General features: G+C 34.2%; 1 protein-coding gene across 3 annotated transcripts in view; it reads right to left on the minus strand.

Moving 5' to 3' along the window:
- Positions 1 to 24,270, minus strand: part of LOC141330873 (myotubularin-related protein 13-like) — a 202,736-nt gene that overhangs the window by 80,239 nt on the left and 98,227 nt on the right. For all 3 annotated transcript variants that reach the window (XM_073835655.1, XM_073835654.1, XM_073835653.1), the window contains exons 10-16: positions 23,805 to 23,882; positions 23,414 to 23,527; positions 20,354 to 20,482; positions 17,702 to 17,800; positions 16,581 to 16,785; positions 14,609 to 14,718; positions 13,674 to 13,823 (exon numbers count right to left, since the gene is read on the minus strand). In XM_073835655.1, the coding sequence (XP_073691756.1) occupies positions 13,674 to 13,823; positions 14,609 to 14,718; positions 16,581 to 16,785; positions 17,702 to 17,800; positions 20,354 to 20,482; positions 23,414 to 23,527; positions 23,805 to 23,882 (885 nt within the window). The remainder of the gene's footprint in view (positions 1 to 13,673; positions 13,824 to 14,608; positions 14,719 to 16,580; positions 16,786 to 17,701; positions 17,801 to 20,353; positions 20,483 to 23,413; positions 23,528 to 23,804; positions 23,883 to 24,270) is intronic.

Genomic DNA, 24,270 nt, shown 5'->3' on the forward strand with positions numbered 1-24,270 from the left:
GGTCCTTAATAATAATACCTGACTTTGGCATAACCTTTTAAATATTCTAATACTTCCAATGACGTAAAATGTATTTTTGGATTAAATTTAGTTATATTTAAATGCAATGATATTTAAATTTAAATCTTTACAATATTTATAATTTTATCTGACTTTAGTTTTTAATAATATTAATATAATATAACATAATAAAGTACGTAAAAATCTTTAATCTGTAAAAAAAAATTAGTTGTTATATTTAATATTAATATATAAAAAAATATAAAAAGTTACATTTAATATTTCAATTTAAATCTTCTAAATAATCTAAAATAATTATCTTTTTGACAGAATTTAGTTGTTAATAATATAATGTAATATAATATAATCATTTTTATATTATAAACTCTTTAATAATAATAATAATAATAATAATAATAATAATAATAATAATAATAATAACTGACTTTGGCATAACATTTCAAATATTTAAATACTTAAATACAATTATGTAACTTTAGTAGATATATTTAAATGTAATACTATTTACATTGAAATCTTTAAAATATTTATTTTTTTGATAGACTTTAGTTGTTAATAATATAATATAATATAATATAATATAATATAATATAATATAATATAATATAATTAATATAATATAATATAATAAAATATTTTTTTTGTATTATAAAGTCCTTAATAATACCCGATTTTGCCATAACATTTAAAATATTCTAATACTTACAATTATGTAAAATGTCTTTTTAGATTAAATTTAGAAGCTGTATTTAAATGCAATAATATTTAAATTTAAATCTTTAAATCACATATGTTAAAGATTTAAATGTAAATATTATTGCATATTAATTATTTTACCAGATTTTAGTTGTTAATAATATAATATAATATAATATAATATAATATAATATAATATAATATAATATAATATAATATAATATAATAATATTTTTTGTATTTTAAAGTCCTTAATAATAATAACCACCTTTGCCATAATAGCATTTTAAATATTCTAATACTTACAATGATGTAAACAATTATTTTGATTAACTTTGATTAACTAGTTGTATTTAAATGCAATGATTTTTAAAATATTTATCATTTTTTTCTGACTTTAGTTGTTAATAATATAATATGATATAATATAACATAATATAATATTTTTTTTGTATTATAAAGTCCTTTTTATTATAATAATAATAACTGACTTTGGCATAACCTTTTAAATATTCTAATACTTACAATGATGTAAAAAATTATTTTGATTAACTTTGATTAACTAGCTATATTTAAATGCAATAATTTTTAAAATATTCATCATTTTATCTGACTTTAGTTGTTAATAATATAATATGATATAATATAACAATATAATATTTTTTTTGTATTATAAAGTCCTTTTTATTATAATAATAATAACTGGCTTTGGCATAACCTTTTAAATACTCTAATACTACATAATTACAATTATGTAAAAAGTCATTTTGGTAGTTAAATTTAGTAGTTATATTTAAGTGCATAATAATAATACTAATAGAAAATACAATAATACACTGAATAGGCTGTGTTGAACCAATGTAATGAAAAAAAACACACACTGTGCATCTGAGTTCAATTAAATAGAAATTCATATGTTTTTGAAATGACGGGGTGGGTAAATGACGAAGCAAATTTTCAAGTCAACTATTAATTTAAATGAATGATTACAGAGCTCAGCAAATGGCTGCTGTACAGTAATGTTCCTTTAGTCTGCAGAATGGATGTGCAAAGCTCTGATCCGCTTCCCTTCACCCCCAGCGCAGCATAAAACAAATGAGTGTGTGACTGACAGGCTGAGTAAGTGTTTGCAAGGGCCCCCCGCCGTAAAGCAGGCCAGAGCTGGAACCATAACCCTGCGGCACAGGAAATGACTGGGATGCCATAGTGCATCTCCACTTCATCGCATGCCAGACCTCTGCTGGGCTTGCACAACATTCAGCTCCAGAACCCGCCGCAGCTGGACAAAACGCGCCGAAGAACAAAACAAGATTCTGTAAATTAGCCTTATTAATGGGCTTGTTATGAGATACGATAAGGTCTATCGTATTTACTGTCTGGCGTGACAAGTGCAGTTCAAGAGCACTGACTCAAACCAGGAGGTGTCCTTCATGTCAACGGTCGTCAACAGCAAACACTCGAAGAATGCACAACAAATATGTGTTAACAACTCTCTGATTTTCCGAGAAGTTGCATAAAATTCAGGCTAGCTCCGTTGGGATCGCGAGGTTTGCGAAGGAGGGATGTGGTACCATGGCTCCGTCTTCTTCCACATCTGTCGCACACTACGGTACGCAAAGCTACAGACCTCAAACAGATGGAGCCGGAGTCCAGACCCCTGAGGTCATGCGCATGTTTGGATGACAATTATATTGTCTACATATTATAACAAATACTTGGGGAAAAACAATAAATGTCATATGGCTTTTAAACAAAAGCACTGAACGGATGTTTCTTTTCTGAGTTAATCTCACTCAGTTAACAGATCAATATTTGCTTATCCTGATGCTCTTCTTCATTAAAAACAATTATTCTTTATTAATAACTAATAAGGTCCTCCATGGCAGGGGTTTTCAAACTTTCTTCAAACAGTGTATATATATATATATATGGTATGTATATGTATATACAATATATATAGAACAATTTGATAAAAATGTGATTGAAATTAGATAAAAAATTATTAAAATAAATATAAATAAATACAGAAATATCAAACAGTACAATACTATAATAAATAGAAAAATTAAAGCTGCAAGCAGCATTTAGCGGGGTTCGAGCATTTAAGGCCTTTTTTGGCTTCCTTGCTGTTAAGGTGCAGACCAACATGAAATAAATTACATATGATGTGAAGATATAGTGTTTGAGTGAATATGAGCATTTTTTTTTATTGTAGCAATTTCAGGCCATTTAATATAGAATTTTCATATTTAACTGTTATAGCGCCACCTATTGTCCGATCTTTATGAAACTTTGCATGCTTGTTAAGGGTCATCTGGTACATGTTGTCACCAATTTTTGTAAAGTTTTGAGTTTTTGTTTAGGTTCTATAGGCTTTTGAGTATATGTGGCCACGCCCCTTTTCTAAATGACTCTGTTATAGCCAACCAAAGGACAAAATTAAATTTTTTTTTCGATAATTATTGATCTAGAGATTCCAGAGAATGTTACTGCAGTGGTTTGATCGAGATCGGGCGAAAAACCCAGGACTAGTTCGCAAAAGTAGGTTTTTAACATATTTGTGAATAATTAATGAACGATTTGATTGACAGCAATGGTTCGTGAAGCAAATTTTCTCGGCATGAGGAGATCTATTAAATGATATGTATATTGTGTGGATGCGTGAAACGCCATGCGATTACAGAGCAAAAAAAATTGTTAGCGCCAACTAGTGGCCGATTTCTTTCAAAATTCTTACAGACCTTTAGGGCCGTGAGTCGAACATGCCCACCGAGTTTCGTTCCGATCGACCTCCGTTAACCCTGTCAAATAGGTGCTCAAACTTCATTGGCCAATTTATAGCCAATGATATTTTTTTCCGTTTTATAGCGCCACCAAGTGTTCAAGCTCCGCAATTTTTTTTTTGATTTGACCAAAGTTTGAGCTTATACACATGTGTGCCGAGTTTGGTGAACATATCTCATTCCGTTCAAAAGTTATAGCCATTTTAGTAAGGTGGCCCCGCCGCTTTTGAACGTTTTGGCGTCCCTTTCCGACCGTGAGTAAAAAGTTTAACTTTTTTTTGATAATTATTGATATTCAGTGTCCAGAGAATATTTCTGCACTGGTTTGGTTCCAATCAGGCGAAAAACCCAGGACGAAAAAACGTCCATTTTTAGGGGTCAACCGTGCGTCGCAGTTTAAAAATTTCGCAATACACTTTTGTTCGGGTTGACCCAAGGATCACAACGATGTAAAGTTTTTGAGTCTACGACAGACGGTTTGCGAGCTTAGGCCAAAAAACTGAAAAGTTTTAGTTTTTTGCGCTGTAGCGCCACCTATGGTCCGATTGGGCTGATACTTTGATAGGTTCTCCTCGATTTTTGCTCTATCTTCTGACCAAGTTTCAAGTCTCTCGGTTTGGGCTGCACGTTCAGTTTTACGGCAGAAAAAAATAATAATAATAAAAATCTTAACAATTACAATAGGGTAATAGGGTAAAAGTATTTTGCAATAAATACAGTACTTGCAAATTCAGTTTTTGTTCTTGTTTAAAAGAAAAAAAAAAAAGAAAATATGATTTAATGAATTTTACTTTTAATAATTTACCAAATAAATGCAGGGTTTTCTGGTATCTATATAGTTTTATATACACCCATTAAAACATTATAAATATGTTAACTACTTAGTTAACTAATATTAAGTTATATTATTTTTCTATTTATTAAAAGTATTGCACTGTTTGATATTTCTGTATTTATTTTTTATATTTATTTTAATCATTTTTAAAATCTAATTTTCAACAATTTTCCATAATAATATTAAGCTATATTATTTTTCTATTAATAATGGTATTGTACGATTTAATAATTCTGTATTTATATTTATTTTTAATAATTTTTTTAATCAAATTTTCATCTATTTTCCATATTAATATTAAGTTAAATTATTTTTCTATTCATTATAGTATTATACGATCTAATAATTCTGTATTTATTTATATTTATTTTAATCATTTTTAAATCTAATTATCTATTTTTAATATCAAAGTTATACTATTTCTCTATTCATTATAGTATTGTACAGTTTGATACTTCTGTATTTATTTATTTATATTTATTTTAATCATTGTTTAAATCTAATTTTCATCTATTTTCTATATTAATATTAAGTTATATTATTTTTTCTATTCATTATAGTGTTGTACTGTTTCATATTTCTGTATTTATTTATTTAGATTTATTTTAATCATTTTTTAAATCTAATTTTCAACAATTTTCCATATTAATATTAAGCTATATTATTTTTCTATTCATAATGGTATTGTACGATTTAATAATTCTGTATTTATATTCATTTTAATAATTTTTTAAATCTAATTTTCATCTATTTTCCATATTAATATTAAGTTACATTATTTTTCTATTCATTATAGTATTATACGATCTAATAATTCTGTATTTATTTATTTATTTATTTATATTTATTTTAATGATTTTTTAAATCTAATTTTTATCTATTTTTAATATCAAAGTTATACTATTTCTCTACAGTTTGATATTTCTGTATTTATTTATTTATATTTATTTTAATCATTGTTTAAATCTAATTTTCATCTATTTTAATCAAATTTGTATCAAATGTTTAGCACTTTTTTTTTTTTTTTAATTACATTATTATTATTATTCCACTGTTTGAAAAAAGTTTGAAACCCCCTAACATGGAGGAAACCCCTTTGTCACAAGGCTGGGGAAAATAAAATCCCTGTAACTAAATAAAAATATTAAATCTACACTACCAGTCAAAAGTTTTTGAACAGTAAGAGTTTTAATGTTTTTTTTTTTTTTTTAAAGAAGTCTCTTCTGCACACCAAGTCTGCATTTATTTGATCCAAAATACAAAAAAGCAGTACAATTTTGAAATACTCGTACTATTTAAAATAACTGCTTTCTATTTGAACATAGTTTAAAATATAATTAATTCCTGTGATCAAAGCTAAATCTTCAGCATCATTACTCCAGTAACGTGTCACATGATCCTTCAGAAATCATTCTAAAATGCAGATTTGCTGTTCAAGAAACATTTTTAGCATTATTGTTATAAATCACAGAAATAAATTACATTTTAAAATATATTCAAATAGAAAACAGTTATTTGAAATAGTAAAAATATTTCAAAATATTAGTTTGCTGTACTTTAGATTAAATAAATACAGGCTTAGTGAGCAGAAGAGACTTAAAAAAACATTTAAAAATCTTACTGTTCAAAAACTTTTGACTGGTAGTGTACATTGTAAGACAAACCTAGATTACAGTAGGTTGCGTAATGTTATGAACGACTAGACAGTTTTATTATTGATTTGTTCACTATGCAGTGTAGAACATTTAGTTCATAATCACACACAGTTTACATGAAAATCGAACACAGCTACTTCATAAAAAACAACGATGTGACAATTTCACTGAGTCAGAAAAAAGAAATCAAAAACAACAACAGATTTATGTTAAAAATGTCAATGTGTCTGTGCAATTATATCTCCAGCTATTCTTAGTGCGGATGCAATAACGAAAAACACAACTTGAATAATCACTGGCGTCTCTTCTGTCTGTCATAGCTCTTCATTGAAGGCGATGAGAACCCCACAAAGAAATATGAAAGCAATTAGGGTGTCCAGGCAATCTGCTATTTTTGTTTGTCTTACAGCTCATCTGAGACAAACCAACTGACCTCGGCGCCATACATGAGATCAAGTCATGACAAACTATCCTGAAAATGTGAAGATCTTTTATAACGCTTGTTGCCTTTGCACAATACAGCAGTGCTGCAGCAACAGAGGAAACTGATTAAAAAATTCTTGCGATCATCCAATATTTAGGTGATAAACTCACATTGTTTGCTCTGTAGTTCAAGTTTTGTTCTTCGAAAACAGCGCATACCTGCCAGGAACCTACAATTTATGTGAGCTCCCTGACAAATCTCAAATACCTAATACTCCAAGAAGAATGTCAAATTTCCACTGGCGGTATTTAAACGTCAGTGAAGATGAAGTAGTACAGCTCTGCAGCCACATCTGAGGAAGATTAAAGTCCTACATAAAACAGAACAAAAGTTTCCGACAGGTAGGGTTGCCACCCATCCTGTAAAATACGGAATCGTCCCGTATTTGAGAATGAAATTGCACGTCCCGTTTTGACACAATACGGGATGGATTTTTTCCCGTATTTTTGATCATTTCTTTAAAGCAGCGTCTCATGCAAATCATCCCACACGCATTTTATGAAGATGCCTCCTTTCCTACTTTTGATTGGGTAATACTTGATGTCATCGTTAGTTTGATTGGTCTTTTTAACTGTCCAGTGAGGAGGGCGGGTCTTTTCTGCCAAGTCTAAAAATGGCAGATGCTTCTCCAGGTAACCCCCCGCGTCTTACGCCTGTTTCACACCAGTGTTGTTTTTGACAACCATCTTAGATTTAGTCTTAGTCTTAGTCTTTTGGACTAAAATGCTTCTTAGTTTTAGTCAAATTTTAGTCACTTCTATATGTGATAGTTTTAGTCCAATTTTAAAGTCAAAAAGGTTTTAGTCTAGTTTTAGTCGACGAAATGTCAAAAAGGTTTTAGTCTAGTTTTAGTCAAAAAAAGGGAAAAAAGTAGTCTTTTAACAAATTAATGTAGGTCAGTAAGTATTTTACTGTTGGGTAGTGTCACTTATAAGTTCTGAAAATAGCAGACCTATAGTTCAACACAATGTGAGCTTCCGGATCGACTATTTTCACCAATAATTACAATAATGAAGGAATGTTTTAGAACATAAAAGACAAACAAGGATGGAATGCTAAAACGGCTTGCCATACTAGTATAGCAAAGAGTATTTAATGCTAAAACGGCTTGCCATAGCGTCAGATACTTTTTAAGTTTTAATTAGCATGCACAATAAGCAGAAATGTCATGCATTTTAAACGTCTGACGGACCACCCACTAACATTTTCGTCTATTCTCGTCTCGTCAACGAAAACTCACACACGTCTCGTCATGTTTTAGTCATCAACGAGCCATTTTTATCTCGTCAACGTCTCGTTATCGTCATGAAAAAAAGTGGCGTCAACGAAATGATTTTGTCATCGTCATCGTTGACGAAAACAACACTGTTTCACACATACTCCGTATGCAGTCCGTGTGCGTTACGTATGCGGTGAAGAAGCTCGTTTTGCTTTCACACAGGACGCGTTTGCAGTCCGTTCCTGATCCGCGGCTGTTTACCACAAACACACCATTTATCCGTTATTTTGATTTCAAATACAAACGTGCTTTTTCAGCATTGTGATCCTCTTTTATTACAGTACAGTAATACAATCGTTCATAGACATATTCACGTGTAAACTCAATAAATTAAACGTATTATTCAATGCACTTGACTTCTAGATTTATATATTACGTTGCTAAAGCAAGTTGCAACACATTTAAACAGCACAGGTATAGCTTCCTTTTCTTATTAAAATTGGGCTATCACAAATATTTTAAATTAAAACTTGTCACAGACAGAAACATTCGGCTCTCGTGCCTTTCGCATTAAATCGTTATTAAAAACAGTCCCTTAAAGAACTCCTACCTGGACAAGTGCATTATGTTGCCTTGTTTATTTAAAAGTGCACTTTCCTAGTTTTAAACTTAGCCAAAAAGCCACAGTGTTGACTGTAAAACACAGTAGACTTCATTTATATGCATTTATGGTGTAATCACCACATTTCCGTGTCTATCCATGTTAATTTTTTACACAACAATGTAATACGTTAACAATGCGCTGTCACTTTAATTCAGGGCATGCTGCACACAGTGTTGCCAGTTGGGCTTCTTTTGATCGGCTTGGACCGGAGAATAACGCATTGGGCGGGTAGACAAAATTTGGGCTGCTTTAAAAAAAATAAAAGCCGCCCAATCAGCTGCTTTTTTCTTCGCTTTTATCATTAGTGATTGTTATTTTAATACCTTCGAGCTCAAAGTATCACAGTAATATAATGTGTAGTGCAGTCATCAACTCATTTTTGCTTAACGCAACGCTTACTGGCTTAGTTTAACAGAGACCTGTCAATCAATTTACGTCTTTTATGTTAGTGAGATGTGATGACTTGTGAGTGACGAGGTTTTGGCGCTATAACGGGCAAGATTTAGAATATGCAGCTTATTCATTTATTCATTTTAAGTAATTGCGATGGCAAAGTGGCCTAAATATAAGTTACACGATAAAAAGTCTAAGTCGATTACATGTGGTGAGAGATGAATAGAAGACTTCTAAATATAATTGTAACTGAAATAAGAAAACGTGGGTGTGTGCATGAACGTAAATGCCAGTTACATTGTTTCTCATCACTTTATTGCGCACTTTTTGCACAGAAATTAGCATATTTTTACTGTGGACATTGAAAATGATGCATGTGCATGTGTTGATGCAAGGGTTAAAGTCATCGGTTAATTTCCACTTTGAAAAGAAGACATTTTCAACATATTTTCGGACTGTTTTGATCCATATTCCTGTGAAATTGATTAATCTTTATTTTATTTTGTCATTATTCTTTTTTTAAAGAGATAAAAATGGTCCTTATTAACCTTGACATGGCAATAAAATTCTCATTATTTTGGCAGTTAAAATTTGGGCTGGTTTTTGTTGAAGTGGGCGGGTTTTGGTGAGCTTTTGGGCTGGAAATCGTCAACCCGATCTGGCAACACTGGCTGCACAGCAAAAAATAGACTCGGTGCGGAAACCATCGCTGCACTGCTGCAAACGCACCGCTTCTTATTCACCGAAAGGGCTTTTTTGCTATTTTTGGCTGAATAATTTCGGTTTCCAAACATTCGGTGCATCGCTAAAAATAACCCAGCATTTTTTGAGTGTACTGCGCAGACAATCATTTTGTCGACTTGTTTAATTCAATTAGAAGAGGTTTTGTATTACTTTTTGTAACCGTTTGCTCATAGGCCTCAATTATTTGATCTTATGCATCTCAACTTTTGAGTGAAAATGCATTATTTGTGAATACTTTGGCAATGCTCAACCAAAAACTGAGGTGCATAAGCTCAGATCATTAAAGCCTGTGATATCCTGTGCTGAAATTGATAAAAAAAAATAGGTAATAACTAGGGCCGGGACTCGATTAAAAATTTTAATCTAATTAATTAGAGGCTTTGTAATTAATTAATCGAAATTAATCGCATTTTAATCGCATGTAAATATTTGACCTGAGAACAGTGAGAATTAAGATTTTTACATGGATTTTTAGTATACCATTGAATAATGACTGAATACATAAGCTTAAGCAACAAAATATTTTTTATTTTTGTTCAACCAAGTCCAACAGACCAGTACAATATTGCCATTAAAAGTGTAGCAAGAGGCACATTCTTTAACGAGTCTTTCATTCCGAGAACTCTGCTCTTGTGTTTGCTTAATTATGCATTTAAACTTTAATGACCAAACCTATCATTATAAATGTTGCTGCACATGGAATATAACGCGGATAACATTTAAAAAATAGTTTTTTATCAGGTTACACACTGATTATTTATCACTCAAACCCCTTTCTCTACCTGTCCGTTGGTCGCGTATATCCTCCATGTTTGTAGTTTTTTAACACTTTTTATGCGTGTTTGTAGTTCTAATCGAATCCTCGTTCACGGCGCAGTGTGTTGCGGGCAATATAATCAGTTAAGAGTGTGCATTGATCGTTAAGTAGTAGACCATCCGGGAATCTTTGGAATACTTTTTAAACATACTACGATTTGGGACATACAATACTATTTAGGACGGACGTCTTTGGCTTGTCTGAACGCTAGTTTGTGCTCCAGTATAATCGGTCCGCCGAATCTCATCCAGTGAGAAACGTTCCGCGGTGCAAAACGTATTGCGATTAAAATGCGTTAAAAAATTTTAACGCGTTATTTTTGTGTAATTAATTAATCTAAATTAACGCGTTAAAGTCCCGGCCCTAGTAATAACATAGCATAACAAGAAATGTATAAGCAATTTTTCTAGGCCAGATATTGATATATTGACTGGGAAAACCATGTAAACAAGGTAGAGAAAAAAAGAAAAACTATTTTTGAGGATCACAACATGAGGGTTAAATTTAGAATGATTTTATAACCGCATTTATTGTTTTTTGAATATTTAGGTCAGCGCTGTGCTCCATGCTTATTTTTTCTATTAGGTTTAAAGAATAATCGATGACTATCTGACAAATGGACTGTCCATATGCTCTTCATATAGCTTGTCATCTTCATCCCTGTTCAATGTCACTTTCTTGCCTTTTTGTGCCAATAAAAACGTTGTCCTTGACACAGTCTCTGGAGATCTACATGAAATCACTCTTGCTCGGGCTTGTTTCTGTCTCTCATCTTGATTAACAGACTCTGATAACTGATAGCACGTGCATTTCATCTTTTGAAAGCTGCTCCACATATGCGTCTCATCTCCCAAAGGAAAACAATACACTATAGACCTACATACAGCTTAGCTATCAGATGACACAACTATACAAACCAGTGATATCCGCTTTGGTTTTGAACTTCTTTTTTTAAATATATAGATATGCGTTTCTTAAAATTGTGTCTAACAACCCTGCTCGGCTGCAGATGTTGACATCCACGGCCCAAGCTGGTCTGTATTATTTTGACGAAAGTATGTTCGGAATGTCCAGTGACTCTATAAAAGTCGCTAGCTGTTTAAACTGCACAGCATCATTAAAATCCCCCCAACCACACCGACGTGCAGTTGTAAAACACAAGGAACTACCAGTGGGACCCTACTCTGCGATTGATGGCAATGTGACCATTTATAAAGGAATGTGATGGACTAACATAAAATCAGTCATGAAGTGCTATGACAAGAAAGACACGGTTACGCAAAACCTAAACAACCTAACATACATCATACGTGCCTCTTAAAAGGAAGCACTAGACTTATAGATCAGCAAGCTGTACCAAATTGTCACAATAAATAATGCTTTTGTAAATTTAAAACAGTATTATATCATATAGTGTAATAAATCAGTAGTGCTGGCTCTATGCAGGCCCAGTGCTGGCTGAAAAATTCTGGAAAAATCTGGAACTTTGCAACTAAAAGGTTCATTTCTGTTTTCCTTGTCAGAGATGTTTGTTTAACACTAAATCTGCTTTTCCCGTTCTAAAAAGACTCCAGGCTTTGCATTTAATTAATAACCTACTTTACGTCACGGATCCTATCAGGAGGTCCCATCGGCAGTATTTTAAAAAGAGAACAAAGAGCTGCAGATTTCCCCTAAATGGTAATTTGTGGTTTACCCTTAATATATATTTAAGTGTCTCTTTCCACGACATGAAGAAATAACATTCTTCATCCCCCGCTAACTAATGTTAAACTGCAATTCTTTGAGTATGCTTTTGTAATCTAGCACTACAATGTTTCTTGTACATATTCAACAGTGTGTCTTTGTATGTGCATATACATATATATACAGTTTACATACACCTTGCAGAATCTGCAAAATGGTAATTATTTTGCCAAAATATGAGGGATCATACAAAATGCATTTTATTTTTTATTTAGTACTGACCTGAATAAGATATTTCACATAAAAGATGTTTACATATAGTCCACAAGAGAAAATAATAGTTGAATTTATAAAAATGACCCCGTTCAAAAGTTTACATACACTTGATTGTTAATACTGTGTTGTTACCTGAATGTTTAGTGATAGTTGTTCATGAGTCCCTTGTATGTCCTGAACAGTTAAACTGACTGCTGTTCTTCAGAAAAATTCTTCAGGTCCCACAAATTCTTTGGTTTTTCAGCATTTTTGTGTATTTGAACCCTTTCCCACAATGAAGATTTTTGAGATCCATCTTTTCACACTGAGGACAACTGAGGGACTCATATGCAACTATTACAGAAGGTTCAAATGTTCACTGATGCTTCTGAAGGAAAAACAAAGCATTAAGAGCCAGGGGTGTAAACTTTTGAACAAAATGAGAATGTGTGCATTTTTCTTATTTTGCCTAAATATCTTTTTTTTTTTTTGGTACCGGCCTTCAGAAGCTACAGAACAAAATAAGTTAAACCCTGCTCTTCAAATTCAAAAAGTTTTCACCCTCCGGCTCTTAATCCATCGTTTTTCCTTCTGGAGCATCAGTGAACGTTTGAACCTTCTGTAATAGTTGAGTCCCTCAGTTGTCCTCAGTGTAAAAAGATGGATCTCAAAATCATACAACCATTGTTGGAAAGGGTTCAAATTAGGGGTGGGCATAGATTAATTTTAAATATCCAGGTGAAAGTCATCATAGCTTACGTAGTTTAGACCCAGCTCCCAACCCAACTTTGAGAATAGATTAACAGCAATATTTTTTTTATCGCCCGATAAGAGTCTCACGTTAACGCCGATAACAGCCCACCACTAGTTCAAATACACAAAACTGCTAAAAAAAAAGCCAAAGAATTTGTGGGACCTGAAGGATTTTTCTGAAGAACAGCCGGCAGCTAAACTGTTCAGGACCAACATGGGACTCATGAACAACTATCACTAAACAAACAAACAAAACAGCTGGGGATCATTCAGGTAACAACATAGTTAATAAGTAAACTTTAGAACTGGGCCATTTTTATAAATTCAACTATTATTTATCTTTTTATCTTATTCAGGTCAGTACTAAATAAAAAATAAAATGCATTTTGTATGATCCATCATATTTTTATATATATAAAATGGGTTTTTTTTTGACAGTATTTTGCCTAAATACTACAGTTAAATATAAAAAAAAATGCATTGGCAACCACTGAATAGCACTGCAGGAAAACACTTGCCTGAAAAACCCAATGTTTTTAGTGTTGCAGCATTCCTGCATTTTGTGATCTGGAACTCTGGCAGGAGTGATCCCATTACTTGACTAACTGCTCTGGTGCTTTTGCTTTTAGGTCACTGTGGTAATAAATTCTGGTAATACTCATGCCCACCTGTAGAGCGCAGTTCATCATGCGAATGATATGATCAAACTGCTGGTGGTCCAGGATAGCACGGTTCTGCTGCACGTGGTGGCTGAGCTCCTCGGTCAGGCACTGGCGTGCTGCTTTGCCTTTCAGGGCCCGAAGAGCCGCAGGGAGTGCCTGAAAGAAACAGCAGTGTCAAGACATTACTAAAACATATGCTTCTTAAGTGCTCACCATGCACCTAAACCAGACTGGGCCGCCCTCATCTGGATGCAAAAGCGGCGCGCTTGTATACATGCATGCAAAGGGCGCAATCGCTCCAGCTAAATCCAGCCAGTTGCCCTCTGACCCATAGTTAAAATTCCAGAACGGTTGTTATTGATGAGATTTTACGTCTAGACGGACGGAGGCGGCACCCTCCGCTCAGGTTTACCCGGGCTGATGGAGTAGAGGTTGTGTGGAGGTGATGTCTTTACTGGCTCAGAGAAGCCATTAAGCTGCAAGCACAACATTTTTACAACTGTAAAGGGATGCATGCTTGCATTGTATAACCTACAATTTAAACTCAAATGTGTGCAGATAGCTGGCAACCATTCCAACGCAAACACAAACGATGGCAGGCTCCAAACATCCTTTGCAAACAGATTTCCTCTGCTACAGGTAATTTGGACAAAGTTATTTAGCCTAACAAAATGTTAAGATGCTTTAGACAAACACCAGTCATGCTTATAGTTAGAATAATATTGGTATTAGTGATAAGGGCAGGGAAATTAGAAGAATATGTGTGACTGTTTGTTCACCCCTTTCCTCCTACGTGTGTACGGCTTGCAGCTGGAGAGCTTTGCTTATCGTGCTGCGAATGCCATCACTAATGCAAGCTAATCTGCATGCTGTCTTTTTCCAGATGTGCAAGTGAATGTGTGGGGTTAATCCTTCTGTCATCACAGAAATGATTGCATCACCTTCTCTGTCTCCAGAGTCTTGTTGTCGAAGATGAAACCGATGCACGTCCGGACCACCTCCAGCCTGCGAGCGCTGTTAAAAACCGAGCTGGGCTTGCCCATGATAGACACTGCATAAAAGACAAGAAGCGATAATAATGCATAACAGCAACCTAACCATGGTTTAGCAGTATTTTTAGGCACAACACATAGAAGTGTTTGTTCTGTAAACTCCTTAACTGTGATAACATCACTGTTATACACCATCTCAAGTGTGTTATTGCTATAGTAACAGGGCAAAAGCAACATAAAAGACATCCATGTAAGTCATTAAGTAATTAACGAAACAAAAAATAATCAAATAGCCCCCTTCAGGATAACGTTCTCGGATTTCATCACAAATATCTTAATTTGTGTTTAGAAAGGTCTTACAGGTTTGTAAAGACATGAGGATGAGTAATTAGTGACAGAATTTCCATTTTTTGGTGAACTATCCCTTTAATTACTTTTTAAAAGTTACTTAAGTGTGCACGGCACTGACGGCAGCTTCAGTGGATCTGAAGATGAACGCAAATCATTTCTATTTCTCCGTCTCTGGGGGTGAATTAAATCGTCACCATTATATAGGCATTTCATGCTAATCTATGCATTTTCTTAATCTATGACGTTGACGGACCGCTGCAGCTCTACTAATGTCACCATGTTAATAAATAATTTTCACAGCATATGTTATTTGGTAATAATTATCTGGAACAACTATAATAATCTGTTAATAATTATTTGGAACAACTTATTTATTTTTGATAAGAGTAAATTTCTTTGAGTTACACCATGATAAAATAGAAATTTTATGTTTAAAAAAATATAAATGTAATTTGTAATAAATGTGAAAAATGTAAAATGTAATAAAATACCGGTCAAAGGTTTGAAATATCATTTCAATTTAAAAGAACGGGAATGCATTAAATTACTCAAAAGTAAGTGAATACATTTATAATGTCACAATACATTTTTTATAATAAAATAAATGCAGTTTTTTTTTAACATCTAAAAATATTAAGCAGTAAAAATAACAATAAGAACTATTATTAATAACTGGATGCCAATAATATACAAACAGCAAATCAGCATATTAGACTGATTTCTGAAGGATCATTTGACACTAAAGACTGGCGTAATGATGTTGAAAATTCCGCTTTGTCACATGAATAAAATACATTTTAAAATATATTAAAATAGCTGTTCACATTTTTGCTTTTGCAGCCAATATCAGATTTTCAGTGTGAAAAGATTATGGTTCTAAACTGATTAGCATGTGCAAAAGAACAATAGGAACATGGTTCAATAGCCCAATAATGTATGGGGAAGGGGGGTAAATATTGTGTTTATGGGGCCGAAAGTTGAAAAACAACTCATGGCAACAGTGAAAAAGTAGCCCAAACTGTGGACTTGGCAACACTTGTGCAGCACGCTGTCATGTGGAAGTAAACACGGAGGACATAAAGTAAATCATTGTGCATTTATTTATTGTGTGATCTGTCACAGAAGCCAGGCAACATATAAAATAAAGACAAGGATGTGAACAAGGACTTATGATAAGAGTACTGACACATCACACTTCCACTGATTACCTTTCGCAACTGTCTTGATAACTTTGGGTATGTAAAATCTTTGAAGTGACTCCCATGAGTAGAATTGTGACAAATGTTGATCTTGAGTGACGTAAAAAGTTAAATGAATTCTGATTGGACTGTTCAGACTGTGGTTGTATTGCAAAACATCTGACCTTTATCAGATTTAGTAACACATTTGGAAGTGGCACAAATCGGAACTGAAAAGATCAGATTTGTGGTTTGTGCTGTTCACACTGTCATGAGCAAAACACATCTGAGTCACATATCAGCAAAAAAATCTGATTTGGGCCACATTTGCCTGCAGTGTGAACATAGCCTAATATTCTATGAAGTCATGTAATAATAATATTTTCACTCACCCACAGGGGGTCCAGCGGGCACCACACACTTCCTCTCTGGACGGGTACTGATAGGGGCAGTGTGCTGCTTGGCCAGACCCTCTTGTATCAATTCCTCCACCCTGTCCTCTTCCAACAAGGGAAAGGGAACTACATGTACCCGCAGGTGCGATCCCTCGGAGGGCCGAGGCACTTTCTGAAAGGCCATGTGGGGGTTTGGGTTCTCCTACAGGACGCATGACAAAACAACTGTCTAAATTCAGGGTTAAGAGATGTTTTTTGGAGCAGCAGCTTAAAAACTGGAAAAAAGTTCATCATCACTCATCACTCATAACTCCGAGAGTACTACAACCTCAACTGTGAAAATCTGCTTTCCACAGTCTTTCCTGCTTTTTGTATACTGTGAGTGAAAATTTCCAATACCTAGGACAAACTGAGAAGTATTTGATAGGTCATGTGATCTCAACGGGGCCGCACCAAAAAGAAAAGCTCTCATGTGACTTACAAAATACTCACCAAAAGTACTATTTGTGACCCTGGACCACAAAAGCAGTCTTAAGTCGCTGGGGTATATTTGTAGCAATAACCAAAAATACATTGTATGAGTCAAAATTATTGATTTTTTTTTTTTTTTAATGTCAAAAATCATTAGGAAATTAAGTAAAGATCATGTTCCATGAAGATTTTTTGTAAAATTCCTACTGTAAACATATCAAAATTTAATTTTTGATTAGTAATATGCATTGCTAAGAACTTAATTTGGACAACTTTAAAGGTGATTTTCTCAGTATTTTGATTTTTTGCACCCTTAGATTTCAGATTTTCAAATATTGTCCTATCCTAACAAACCATACATCAATAGAAAGCTTATTTATTGAGCTTTCATATGATGTATATATCTCAGTTTTGTAAAATTTAACCTTATCACTGGTTTTGTGGTCCAGGGTCACATTTAGTCTTTAAGTGCAAACCTTTTTAATAAGGAAAAGAATTACAGAAGCCTAAGTTCTTAATAAAATCCATCAGATGTGACAAGGGAGAACTCTTGGCAAAAACAGAAGGTTAACCGCTGCATCAAGCAGCAGCCACTGCAGTTCAAGCACCTGAAGGGACTGACATTCGAAATGGTGTCATGTGCTTACGTTTTTGTAAAGCTGCTCGGACAGCTCTCTCAATCGCTTCTGGAATTTGACCAGGTTTTCCTCTTCCTCCTTGAAGCAGCCTACATCTAATGCCACCAGCTACAGAACAGAAAGAGAGCAGTTTACCATAGGAGCCCATGAATCTGTGGTTACAATGTGCACAAGAAATCAGTTTTTCCACCTGTAATTGATTTAACATTACCCAGAACAATAGCTGGAATTTCACTCAGCTGCACTGAGTCACGCATGTATTATCTTCCTCTTGTGGAATGATGTTACTTAGTAGGAGAGTAAATATTTGCTCTAACAATAATTCGATCCGATTACAGTTGTTTACTGAATCATGCCATACAGTACATGATGAAATAGTCACAAATATCATTCTGATTCCATCATACTTTACAATTCATAATTATTTTCAAAATATTCTGAAGACAGTTTCCACACCTAGAGAGTTTCCTTGCTGTCTACTGCCTACATAGGCAGCATCCTAACAGAAAATAATCATAAGTGACAGATTTGGATTGCTCTATATAGGCAGCAACATGAAGAGCAGAGGAGACCTGAATCACTAAAGGTGCATCTCACTTTGCTTACTCATTCGCTATGACATTTTGTAGATAAATGGATAATACGTAATTTGGGGAACAACTTATTTTTGATGAATCACTGCAATACTCAGGTGGCCATCTGTCCAGTTTTAGGTCAGACAGTCTGGTTTTGAAATATAATGTCTGCCTACAAGTGCAGCCTTTAGTCACACTATCGTTCCTCCTCCTCTTAAGATCATCACTATTTAATAGTTTATTCAAAATATTAAGCCCCCAAAGCCACTTGATACAATATTTCGCTCTCTTCCACCAATAACAATTAGTTCCAAAAAGAGTCAAAGCAGACCATTGCATCTCTGATTAAATGGTGGTGTTTTGGTACTGAATAAATCAGTGATTTTGAATGAATCGACCTGAGTCTATGATTCAGCCATCCATTCATAAAGTCACTTGTTCTGTTCCTGAATGAATCAGCCGCTTTGAATGAAATCAGTTGAATGATGCACTAATTGAGATAATGACATGCTGCCACCTACTGGCATTTAAAGTTTATTTAAAGTGATAGTTCACCCAAAAATTACATTTCTGTCATTAATTACTTACTCTCATCTTCTGAACACAATTTAAGATATATTTGATAAAATCAGGGAGCTTTCTAATCCATTATTTTTGTTTTCTTTGAGCATAAAAAGTATTCTCGTAGCTTCATAAAATTACGGTTGAACCACAGCATTTTTAATTTTTGGGTGAACTAAAAGCACTTTTCCAATATTTCATGTTTCAATATTGAATATAATGCGCGACCTCAAAATATATTTAGGAGCATTTGTGCGAGTGTGAGAAATTGTTGTGGTGCGACTTGTTTTCATTTATTTACAAAAATCAGCGCACATTCTTTCAGATGCAATTCTGGCGCCTCCGCCTTAATATACTGTACAACACGGCATACATTCACATCAGACTTTTCAAAAACCCCAACTTTCAAATTCTTTTGTTAAATTAATGTATTGCATTGTAGAATGCACGCTCAGCACAGCTGAACGCTTCGCACAATTATTAAAATGAAAACTGTAAGCAAAAAGCGCATGCGCATTCAAAGGCCATTTTAATACCCACGTTTAGAGAGCGAATGTGTGCACATTAGACTACATAACATATCTAGGCTGTTTGTGGTATGTAAGTAGGTATGTGTGGTATGTAGTATGTGGGCTATTATAGGTTGTGTAGTTGTCTATAGCTACTTTGATTTTGGCTGCATTTATTGTTTGCACTTAATGCAACTAAGAAAGAATTGTGTCATTTAATTTTTGTTATTTCTACTGTAGACTGTTTAAAAATGTAGTGGTTGCCACTAATTTAAATGTCTCTACCTATAATAAGGAAAATAAAAATCTTGTTCATGTACTCATTTTCATTCATTCTTATCCGTTGCTTAATGTGTAAAATAAATATTTTAAAAAAGTCTTTCAGAATCAGCCAATTTGCTTGTAAAGCACCGGCAATCAGAATCAGCCATGAAGAATTAAGTTTGGTGCATTACTAAACAGAAATGCTGGGACGAGTGCTGGCTGTTCTGCTCAATTGGCAGTTGGGGTGCTCCTTAATATTCATTAGGTCCTCCTAAATTTTTTTGGTGCTCCTAACTTTTTGAACTTGGGAGCACCAGTGCTACCAAGTAAAAAAGTTAATTTTGAGCCCTGTTATTAGTATAATATCACACATTTAAAAGGGTTAGAAAATCTGTTTAAGAGGCCAAACACTGTACAGTAGATTAATGGAAAAGAGACTTCCAGTTCATTATTCGCTATTGGGAAATAACAAGAAGAATAGCAATGTGCAGTAAATGGTAAAACTGTTTGCACTACAAACCAGTGTGCTCATAATTAAGACAATACATTAAATGAATATACTAAGACACACCAATTTGCAATATCAAGCAGCAAAACCAGCTGTTTTGTTTAAAATAGCTAGATGCGGATGAGACCCATAAAATGTACAAATGGCCATGTCTGCTCTTACATGAAGAAAAAGGTTAGGGATCATTTTTGTTACATTTCTGCACGCTTGTTACTTAGTAGGCTCTGATAAAGAAGTACTGCACCTCATCGAACAGATCGGAGGCTCTGTATGGAGGTCCCCGTTCAGACACGAATCCCGCAAAGGCCATGCCATCCAACACCTTGGTAAGGAAGTCATTTTCGATCAGGCCCCGCTGGCCCAGAAAGGCAGCCTATCAGGAAAAAAAAAAGGTCACTGATCAAACTAAAATTGTGGTATCTGCTAACCGTCTACTTCAAACCCAGCAGCCAAGTTTAATTCAAATGCTGAAGAGAGATTTTTCTAAGCAAGACTACTTCCAGAAAACACAATGTCATACGTCTGTTATCTGCATCACCAGATACATCCAATAAGATGGGCATGTGTATATTTTAAGCAAATCCCCTGCAGCATTATCCAGTAAATTAAGCAGCATTTGGCAGGACAAGTCGCTCAGTTTAGAGATGTGAAGCATTCTTGTACTATAATCTGAGCCATGTGGGGTGCTTTATGAGGGTCGTATCGAGACGTTGCCACAGAGACAACGGCCGACACAAACAAAAACAGGTTGGGGGGTGAAATAACACTTGCGAATACGAGTTTGATACTTTTCATATGGCTCATTGCGAGGACAATCCAACGCACCAAAGTGTTTTAAACAAACTAACCGCGATACCATCGGCGTGAGCGCTTACGTTTGCACCGAGGCACTTCAAAGCAAATGCTTTGGATGAGGCAAAGCTCAGTGCTTATCTAGCGAGTTCATTGAGATTATTCTTTCATTCTCTGGCTCTGACCCAAACCCATAGTGTTTATGAAAAGGCAGGTGTTTGTACAAGTGCAAGCTGCCTTGAGTTAAGGTAAGATAAACAATGCTGTATTTCAATCCAGTCAGAGTTGTTTGTAACGTCTGGTGGTCTATATAACATGACATGTTATCAGATTAATATTTTTTTGCATTGTTCAATTAACTTCATATTTACAAGTTTGGTAGTCATAATTATGATGTCAGGCATGTTCAAATAAAAATTATGTAAAAATGAGCAAAGAGTGCACATCAGGTGTGTTATTGCTTTTTGTTTTTGTTCAATTTACTAAGGCTAAATCATTATATTTTTTAACATAACTGTACAAAACTATTATATTTAAAGCATATTTCTGTTATAACTTGAACACACTGGTTTTGCATTCAGAATGTTATTTTCCCCCAAAACTGTTATATTTTACATAATCCATATATCTTTATTTGTAGAAAACAAAATAAATTCTCTGGTCTTCATGCAATTATAATGGGGACTAGAGCTTTAAAGAGGTTCAAAAATGAGGCAAAATATCAAAGTATCATAAAAGTCATTAAAATGACTTGTACACTACATTTTAAGACTTATTAATATACAGTTGAGGTCAAAAGTTTTCATATACCTTGCAGAATCTGCAAAATGTTAAATTATTTTAGTGAAATAAGAGGTAACATGCAAAGTACATGTTATTTTTTATTTAGTACTGACCTGAATAAGATATCTCACAAAAAGGCATTAAATATAGTCCATAATATAGTCCGCTATTCATCAGAAATCTTTTAGGTCCCACAAATTCTTTTGGTTTTCCAGCATTTTTGTGTATTTGAACCCTTTCCAGCAATGACTGTATGATTTTGAGATCCATCTTTTCACACTGAGAACAACTGAGGGACTCATATGCAACTATTACAGAAGGTTCAAACGCTCACTGATGCTTCAGAAAGAAAAATGATGCATTAAGAGCCAGAGCGTGAATTTTTTTTTTTTAATTTAAAGATCAGAGTAAATTTAAATTATTCAGGAAAACATGTAAGTCTTCTGTCGCTTCTGAAGGGCAGTAAAAAAAAAAAAAAAAGATATTTAGACTTAGAAAAATTTACACATCTTCGTACTGTTCAAAAGTTCACACCCCTGGCCTTTAATGCATCATTTTTCCTTCTGAAGCATCAGTGAGCGTTTGAAACTTCTGTAATAGTCATTGTTGGAAAGGGTTCAAGTACACAAAAATGCTGAAAAACCAAAAAAAATTGTGGGACCTGAAGGATTTTTCTGAACACTGTGCAGTTTAACTGTTCAGGACAAACAAGGGACTCACTAAACAAAAAACACACCTGTGGATCATTCAGGAAACAACACAGTATTAAGAATCCAGTGTATGTAAACTTTTGAATAGGGCCATTTTTATAAATTCAACTATTTTCTTTTCTGGACTATATGTAAAACGTCTTTCATGTGAAATATCTTGTTCAGGTCAGTACTAAATAAAACATAACATGCATTTTATATGAACCCTGTTATTTTGCTAAAATAATTAACATTTTGTAGATTCTGCAAGGTGTATGTAAACTTTTGGCCACAACTGTGTGTGTTAACTTTGTGTAAGAAACAGGCAAAATCTATCTATATCTTATCTACTATGACTGAAATCTACAGCTGCAAATAGATAAATCATAATAAAATAAACACTTAAATGTGTATTCTGAAAGTTTTCTTTCCACTCGTCTAAAATAAGTCCACTTATTGAAGCAAAAAAAAAACCAAGATCTTAAAACTGACTAGTGCCTGAGGAGAAAAAAAAAAAAAAAAGGATTTGCTATAAATTTTGGCCATAGTATACAAATTCATTATCAAGAAATATAGCAGATACATTGTATGGTCTATGTTTATGATACATTTATGGCATTTTCATAGTGTTTTTCCATCCGTATAAGCTTGAAAGCACTAATTCCTATTCACTGAGTGACTAATAAGTGACTAATCTCCTTTTGGATTCTACAGAATAAATTTACACAGGCCTTCAAACAACATTTTTTGAGAGCACAGGTCATTAATGTACCACATTTAGAAATACTATAAAATATTTGTATCCACAAACCCCTGCTGAATTTTTACAGACCCTTTGCTGAAAACCCTGGACATAATTAGCAAGGAGATCCTTCTCGAACAGTCATTATGCAAGCACTTGAGAAGTGTTAAGCCGGTTTACTGGACTGATCTGGCATGATGACAGTAATTGCTTCTAATAGTTTGTGGGCTGATGGGCCTGATTACTCTGCAAATGAGGTTCAACATCATAAGGTTGCAGATCAGCGCCCTCTTCTCACCTTGTGAAAGTGAATCACTGGTTCGGAATGGATGCGAATGAGCTGCAGACAGGACCTGTAGCCCTGGAAGAGTTGTGCAAACAAGCGCAGGAAGACCGCCCTCACCTCCTTATCCTGTCAAAAACAAGAAAGCCAGAATAGAAGCGACAGAGAGACATTCCAGATAAACGTATGAGGATGGAATGAGTCAGAGTGAAAATTTTCTCGCCTCAAAATAAACTGCGTACGTGATGGGAGTTCAAACTCCTTCAATGAATAGATATTTCAGTCCCCCGAAGACCCAATAAGAGACTCCCATGTGGACCACATGAGTGTCAGCCACACATTCCGCAAAACTCACACGTAACTTTGTCAGATTGTAAAAGCGAAAATAGACAAATCAGGCTCTTACCAGCAGTTTGAGGTTGGATGGAGCAGAACGAGGGGGTGGGAAGGCATTATCTGCTTCTTCCAGATCTGGGTGCAAAACCTGAAGACAAAGAAGGTATTTACAGTGAGGAAATATCCTGCTATCTGTGGGAATGAGACAAATGGTGCAAATATAGCTTATGGAATGTCTCCAGTCGGAATCATCTTTCAATCCTCGCAAGAGGTTATGTATATGTTGAAAGTACAGATTAGCTACTGAAGAAAGATGAAGAAGTATGACGATTTAAAGCATTAGTTCACTCCAGAATGAACATTTCCTGGTAATTTACTCAACCCCATGTCATCCAAGATGTTCATGTCTTTCTTTCTTCAATTGAAAAGAAATTAGTTTCTGAGGAAAACATCAACTGTCCATTTTTCTCCATATAGTGACTTCAATGGGAGTCAACGTGCTGAAGGTTCATAATGCTGTTTTAATGCAGATTCAA

The sequence above is a fragment of the Garra rufa genome, chromosome 3 (assembly GCF_049309525.1).
Source record: "Garra rufa chromosome 3, GarRuf1.0, whole genome shotgun sequence".
In the NCBI taxonomy this organism is placed as follows: domain Eukaryota; kingdom Metazoa; phylum Chordata; class Actinopteri; order Cypriniformes; family Cyprinidae; genus Garra; species Garra rufa.